The sequence below is a fragment of the Macrobrachium nipponense genome, chromosome 38 (assembly GCF_015104395.2).
Source record: "Macrobrachium nipponense isolate FS-2020 chromosome 38, ASM1510439v2, whole genome shotgun sequence".
Classification (NCBI taxonomy): domain Eukaryota; kingdom Metazoa; phylum Arthropoda; class Malacostraca; order Decapoda; family Palaemonidae; genus Macrobrachium; species Macrobrachium nipponense.
The window spans coordinates 41,975,227-41,982,937 of NC_061098.1; the positions used below are offsets into that span (position 1 = coordinate 41,975,227).

General features: G+C 35.2%; 1 protein-coding gene across 1 annotated transcript; it reads right to left on the minus strand.

The window, feature by feature from the left end:
- Positions 1-1,047: 1,047 nt before the first annotated feature.
- LOC135209808 (transcriptional regulator ovo-like) lies at positions 1,048-7,276 on the minus strand. The gene is made up of 4 exons (XM_064242582.1): positions 7,219-7,276; positions 5,854-5,957; positions 4,001-5,644; positions 1,048-1,207 (listed from the first exon to the last, which is right to left on the minus strand). Exons 1-3 carry the CDS (start codon positions 7,274-7,276, stop codon positions 4,385-4,387), a joined length of 1,422 nt encoding a protein of 473 aa, XP_064098652.1. The 3' UTR covers positions 1,048-1,207; positions 4,001-4,384.
- Positions 7,277-7,711: the final 435 nt, after the last annotated feature.

Consider the following 7,711-nt stretch of genomic DNA (forward strand, 5'->3'; position numbering starts at 1 on the left):
CCAATCACGGATCTGGTAAAAAGTTTAGAAACACAAGCCACCAAATTTGGTACAATGCTGTATTTGAGCAGATCATCGCGAATTTCAATGCAAGATGAATTGCTATATATTTTGCAATCTCCTCACGATATTGTGTCTTCCATAAAGTGTTGAACGTCCGTTAAGCTAAAGACAGTTATTTGGTTTGCAAATGAGGTGCCCTATTTCAAAAGATACCAAAAAAAAAAAGAAAAAAAATAAAGTTAATTGAAGCCTCAAATAATGACTAGGATCTGAATATTTACTCCAAATAAAATGTAATTTGAATCTTTTGATGTTTATCGATCGTTCAAAAATTATTCATTTTCGTCCTCAGTGACCCAGTCCAGGTGTCCAGTATAGGTTACCTATACCCTTTAACACTTACTGGCTATATTTCCCTTACTCCTGTCTCTCTGTACTAATGATGTTCTTACTGTGGTCATCCATTTGGGCGCATGGTGATTTTAATACAATGCTGGAGTTGTTCTGCTATTCGTGGGTGTATGGCCTAGAAGTTTTTGAGCCAGTATCCTTGGACTTCATCGTGACGAGGGGCTTTACTGTTGGGCATTTTATTATTATTATTATTATTATTATTATTATTATTATTATTATTATTATTATTATTATTATTATTATTATTATTATTATTATTATTATTATTATTATTAGTTCATTTAAAAAATTATTATTCCACTTCGCCTTGAATCTTTTCTCTATATGATTTTACTAGGTTCCTGAAAACGTACTTTATACGTAGGTGTTACCTTGATTTATCTATTGATGTAGAAGGTCTATGTAACCTCCAAAGCCTTAAGATTAATTTTTCTATAGCTTTCAAAATCTACGATAGATGTCTCCGGCCTTCAGAAATCGACTTGTTTTAGGTATTATTTTATTTATGATTGACCATTACGTATTTTTCAAAGTCACAGTCTTCAGGACCAAGTGCTTATTTATTCCATATAGGTTTATCAGTCAGGGGGAAGGAAATAACGTTCATGAAATGTTACTTTATTTTCTCTGTGGGACATCAGGATACAAGACATAAATTATCAGGTTACAAAAAATGATCAGTTATGGATTTGGTATAAAACTGAGAAAGATTGGCACATTCATTATGATCCTGGCAACCTTTGAGTGGGCCGATTCCTTGTACTATTAACCTACGATTTTGCTCATAATTCTGAAAAGAACAGAAGAAGAAAATAAGAAATGTGAGAGTGAATTATTGCTTCACTTATATTTCTTAAATACCAGATATAGTCATCTCATCTACCTCTGCTATAGATGCCTATTACTCTGGCATAAATACACGTTTCTTTTTTTTTTATCAAAAACTACAAAATACAGGAAAGCTGGATGTTAAAGACTCCAAATTTGCAGACCTATTGAAATGCCTATGAGTTATCTCTGCTTATTATACTGAGGAGAATTCTTTATGGTCTAATGTTCATTGAATTATCTGAGATCGTACAAAGACCCTAGATAAATCATACATTTCATGGACTGACACAAGTATCAATAACAATTGGTTTTTGCCTCTTGGAAAATTTTGATTTACAGTATTACTTAGGATGATTTCCTAAATTAAGGTCGTACCTTCTGTGTGTAAAATGGAAACCCCAAACAATCATCAACCCTAATATTATTAGCAACAAATTGCTATGGTTATTGCTGTACACAAAACTAGACCCTTAGGGAAGATGACGCTTTCCTGAAAGTTGGACATTAGGTCACTTTCACCAATTACAATTTTTTTCTAACTTCTTTCATGGATTCCATATCTGTGTAAAAGTGTATAAAAGTCTGTTTTCTTTAGTTTCTTTGATGAATCATGTCTCTGTCCTTGTAAATTTACCATTTTTAGTTTAATTGAACCATATATATCTTCCTATTGTTGAAGACAGATTTCTGTTCTATCTATAATCTGTCTACATGTCTGATGAGAACAATAGTATTATCAAAACAAATACTGAAAATATAATATACTGTTGGTGCGTGTAGTTTGGTTCTAACTTTCATTACAAAGCTCCATCTCCATTTTGTGTGTAGTTCTGTTCTAACTTCACTATAAAGCTGCATCTCTTTGTTTTGTGTAGTTTGGTTCTAACTTTCATTATAAATCTGCATCTCCTTTCTCTGTGTAATTCTGTTTTAACTTCATTATAAAGCTGCATCTCTTTTTTTGTGTAGTTTGGTTCTAACTTTCATTATAAAACTGCATCTCCTTTGTGTGTGTAGTTCTGTTCTAACCTCATTATAAAGCTGCATCTCTTTTTTAGTGTAGTTTTGTTCTACTTTACTTAATTCTAATCTGCTCCCTTTGGACTACAAAGATAAGTTGTCTCTGAATGGCGTTCCTTTTCCTGACACTCATGAGTCTGAACCATTTTCCAACTAATTTGTATTTCATTCCAGTTACTAAACTGATCTTTGCGTAGGTATTGGAGTGGAAAACAATTCAGACTAGTTAAAAAAAATAAATAGATTGCATCCCGTTCTAGATCTACACACTCACACATATTTACATATATATATATATATATATATATATATATATATATATATATATATATATATATATATATATATATATATATATATATATATATATATATATATATATATATATATATATATATCTATATATATATATATATATATATATATATATATATATATATATATATATATATATATAATATATATATATATATATATATATATATATATATATATATATATATATTATATATATATATATATTATATATATATACTATATATATATATATATATATATATATATATATATATATCTATATATATATATATCTATATATATATATATATTATTCATGTGATGAATATATATTAGATTCTTCTAGAAAACAACATATCCAATAAAAATAAATAAAAATTTCCCAAAATGTTTGTAATATTGCCAAAATTGTAGGTCGACTTTACTCTATAAAAGCACTTTTAATCATGACACCTGCTTCCTGAAAGCTCTTATTGGTATAACAGGTTAGTCTTGGGTAGTGCCATAGCCTCTGTACCTTGGTATTCTACTTCTCTTGGATTCGAGTTCGCCTGCTGCATTGTATACTCGAGCAGACTTTTCTGTTAATTTTATCTTCCTTTTGGTGTGTATGGAAAAGGTTGTCTCACTTTTATCCTTCACCTTCGGCTTTCTCTGTCAAAACCATGGCAACTGTCCGGCCTTCAGTGGATGAAACTTTCCTTGAGGATCTTTTACCCCAGATGATGTGATTTTCTGGTTTCTGTTTAGGTCATGAATTCTGCCCGACGAGGCTAGAATTTAGTGTTTCTTTTGACCATGTCAATCACGAGACCATGTTTTTCAAACCCATTAATTCCCTTTGGTTACTTAAATGCTTGCACCCCGTGACATAATACAAACCTCTCACCTATTAAGTCATTGACATCAATAGACCTGTTGAGATGCCTCAATCCACACTGCACAGAATTAGATTTTTTTTAATTCATTAATGTAAAACTGTGGAACATTCATCCTGGTGGTGTCATGGTTTCAAATGCTCCTAAGTTTATGAGACATTATGGTGAAATTTTGTGGCCACATGAATCATGGCCAAAGTTCTAACTCAAATTGCCATTTTAGAAGCATATCTTACGTCCTTATTGGTACATCTTTCTATTCCTGTTGTTTTCTTCCCTTAGATTTGTACTTTCTAACTTATATCCCTTCCATTCAATGGAAGCTGCAATTGATATGCATTTTGTTGTCCCTTACACAAAAAGGATTCTGTGGAGTAACTGTAAATATTACAAAAAGATCACCTGATAGCTATATTCACAAGGACGAATTGAGTCTAATATGAAGTTAATGCTCTGAAAGTATGACCTTATATAAAAGAAAAATGAGACAGATGAATTAAAATCTTAACGAGGTAATAGAATCTTGTTGATATACACATAAAGTCACTATTACTTACCTAGGGTAGTTTCAAAATGATCATAACCATTATTATCATAGGTTATATCCCGTATAGTAAGAGCTGATGGTTGCACTCTGGAATACTGAACAGGGGTTTCTCTTTTGTAACTAAAGGAGTGTTCAGCAACCGAATCTTTATGAAACTGGTAATCCCCTTGTGCAGACGGTGTTAAATAACTGTGCTCACTTTGTGAATGGGTTATTGGATTGCTTGAAAGGCTCTGCGGAGGTCCATGATGATGATAGAGTTGAGGAGTTGATGATCTCGTGGATTGAGTGACTCTGTGAAATTTAGGAGACTCTAGGTCTTCAGAATGATACTGTCGCATTTTACGAGGCAAACTATGAAATATTTGCTGTGGGACTGCAGGGACTTGATGCCCTAGATATTGGTATTGGGCATGCTCATTGTGCAGTTGGGGGTATTCTTCATATTTAGGCTGATGGAGATGGAACTGAGACTGATGACAGCAGGGAAATGTTTGATGAAACATGGTGGTTTCTGATGTTGGACAACATGGCGCATCGTGTTCTCTGTGGTTGAAAGGCGCCTTTCTGGAAACTTTAAATTTTCATTGAGTTCTCGATGCTGGTGATGATTATCTGGGGCTTCACTTACTCCAGCGTGATGATGGTGTCCTAAAGGTTGCTGCTGCAGATGGTGATGATGTTCTGAGTGCAGCAGATGGCAATGCTGATCTTTATTATTATAATGGTGATGAGCAGGATCATTCTGATGGTCTACATTCTGTTGACGTTCTTGGTAATGGTGGTCGGGCCACTGATGAATGATTCGATGATGATCCGGTGTATTTTCTGTGGATTGCCGTTGATGATCTAGTTGAGGGCAGTGTTGCTGTGACATTTGTCGTTGCTGAAGATTCTGATGTTGTAAATGCTGCAAATACTCACGTTTCTGTTCCTCTTCATGTTGTTGCTGAATGTGTGGCTGACCGTGATATATGACCTGTGACGTGAGTTTAGTTGAGCAACAAATGTTGGAAAAAGAAGGGCCTGAGCATGGTTTATTAGCTATGGCTTCTCTTCTGATATCGTGACAAGACGACGTTAATCTTTCTGACTTATGAATAGCTGCAGGGCATCTTGCGTTGCCCTGATGCACGTTGCTTTTAGGTGTGTGAGATCTGAACCCACGTGCTTGACCCTGAATGCCTTTGTAAGAGGAGTCACTATGATTTGACGACAAAGAGATTCTGTCTTCATTATCCTCAAGTTGACTCACTGTCCCTTCACAACTCTGCAGACGAGTCAATGAAGGGCATAATGTGGGGCTTTTGGGGCACACATCAGGGATGTCTGGAGACTGAACCCTTACTTGCATCCTTCTAAAAATTTTGTCGTCTAGACCGTGTTGTGATTCTCCAGGTGTCATGAATTCATTAAAATTGGTCAGAGATTTTGAAGACTGGGATTTTCGTGCTGCTAAATTCAATCCTCCATTAATCAAGTCACTTCTGTAATTACTAAGAGGACTGACTGTGCTGATGAAGTAATCAGAAGTTGGTATTGTTGTTAGAGGAGTTTCTTCCTGTTTCTGATACTCTGATAGTTCTGTCATGAGACTGTGAGTTGTTGAGGAGAATCTTCTTTCTTCTTCACCCATTGGAGACTGACTAATGAACTAAAGGAAAAATATGAAGAAAAACTAAGCATAAAACAAGAATGATAATTGATCAATCACAAATAACCAGCTTATAGTAATGATTATGTATTTGAGCAATCTATAATGCTATCCATTTTCTAAATATAAAGAAAAAGTAGATTTATTTCCATCTTCAGAGTAAAATCAGCTATTCATGACTAATATGGCAACTTCAGCCAGATTCTTACCTGATAATGCACTTGAGATGATATAGAGTCTATGCTTCCAGTTCTCCTGGTCTCAAGGTCCAAGCCAGGTGTCCAAACAGGCCCATAAGCTTCAGAAACAGCTGCTTTATATGAGGATGCCCCAGAAGAAGTAGTGAAATGATTGGTCAATCATTAGCTCACATATTTTGTTCATTAGTTTGGTTATGTTATTTAAAGATAGGATTTCATAAACACATTCAGTAACTAAGAGAATAAAGCATGCCAGAATTATGCTTGCTTATGAACTGCACATATTTACCATTCTGCATATTTATTTTAACAGGATCGAGTGCTTATGATGACAGATGCTACTGTTATTGTAAGGGTTACAAGAAGATTCATTTCTTAGAGTGGATCTCTCCTCGACAGTGACCCCAAGAGTTTTAAAACTGTATGTATCCACCTTTACGTCGTGTTAAGCACAAGCCCGTTGGAGATGACTGTAAAAACATGAATAAAAGACTGTGCATATCATAAAGATAATGACCCACAAGAAATATTAATCATTGATATCGACTCCGAACTTTGTGGGGGTCACTACCCAGGAAAGAAACCTCATAGTAAGATTTAATTCCTAACTCCCAGAAGAAAAACACACTTAATTTGTAATGTACTTCTTTCTTTGTCGTAACTATCCTTTCAAATAGTCAATGGCAGTTCTATGACCAAATTCCTTATTATACTGCTTTCTCAGTTGAATAAAAAGCAAGATCCTTCTAAAGTGATCATGTGCTACAGAATAAAGTTGAGATGACATGTGGCATGCAGGCTTATAAAGCGTATGTTCATAGGATCGCAAGGTAAATACGATAAATAACCAAATAGAGACGTTTGTAGGCTCATGATGATGATTCGAGGTAGTTGCTCTCTTCTCTCATCATAGAGGCATTTTCCTTTTTGTTATATCTTTTTGGTAACACCAAACCTCATGATAATGAAAAGAATCAAAAGCAATTGTGACATGGATTTTTTCCTTGTATTTTGCAACATAATCAGAGATTAGTAGGAAAATGTCAATGTGTTTTTGTTTATTACTTTATAACATACAACCTAATAACTTTATAACATACAACTAAAGGCCGGCAATAACGTTTTATTTAGTCTTGTGCAATTATGCCTGCACAGTCGGCCTGTGAACCCACTAACGTTCAGTTATACCTACACAGTTAAGCCTGCCAGGCAAAACTGAAAGTTTGGAGGTTCAATTTTGCCTGCTCAGGCCGAATGTGCAGGCATACCTGCGCCGGTAGAATTAAGCAATAGTGGCGGTATTAAGTCTGTGCAGGCAAAACTGAACGTTAGTGGGTTCAGTTTTGCCTGCTCAAGCCGACTGTGCAGGCATACCTGTGCAGGTAGAACTCAGCGTAGGTGGCGGCATTAACATACCAGCAATATTACCCATTTAGAGAATCATGTAGCATAGATAAATAGACACTAAGTGGATACGCCTTTCTCTGTTTCAAACAATGATTACTGAAATTACAAGGGAGACTTGGCAACATTTACCTGAAGTGTTCCTCTTCAGAACGAAGCGCTTGACGAAGCAGGCGATGATGCTGACGTTCAGAACCAGCAAGGCTGCGCCAGTCAGAGATGTAAGGAACAGTGTCAGGAGAGGAACACCCGGCTGACTGCTACTGCTGCTGCTGCTGCTGCTTGCAACTTCTTTTACAACACCTGCAGGGACGGAAACAATCAGAGATTTATTCTTCACTGAATGTTCACCAGCAAAGAAAAAGAATCTGGGGCTTACCCATGGAGGAGGAATTGGAATCTCGTTTTTGGAAAATGGAAATGTTAGTAATCATGAAAAAACAGAAGTGAGGGAATAAACTGA

What these genes read in the sequence shown, in the direction of transcription:
- LOC135209808 (XM_064242582.1), bottom strand. Translation starts at nt 7,276, where the DNA reads ATGGGTAATATTGCTGGTATGTTAATGCCGCCACCTACGCTGAGTTCT. An exon ending in GCTGAGTTCTACCTGCACAG is followed by an intron (nt 5,958 to 7,218) that starts GTATGCCTGCAC and finishes CCTCATATAAAG; the next exon opens with CAGCTGTTTCTGAAGCTTAT. An exon ending in CATCTCAAGTGCATTATCAG is followed by an intron (nt 5,645 to 5,853) that starts GTAAGAATCTGG and finishes TTTTTCCTTTAG; the next exon opens with TTCATTAGTCAGTCTCCAAT.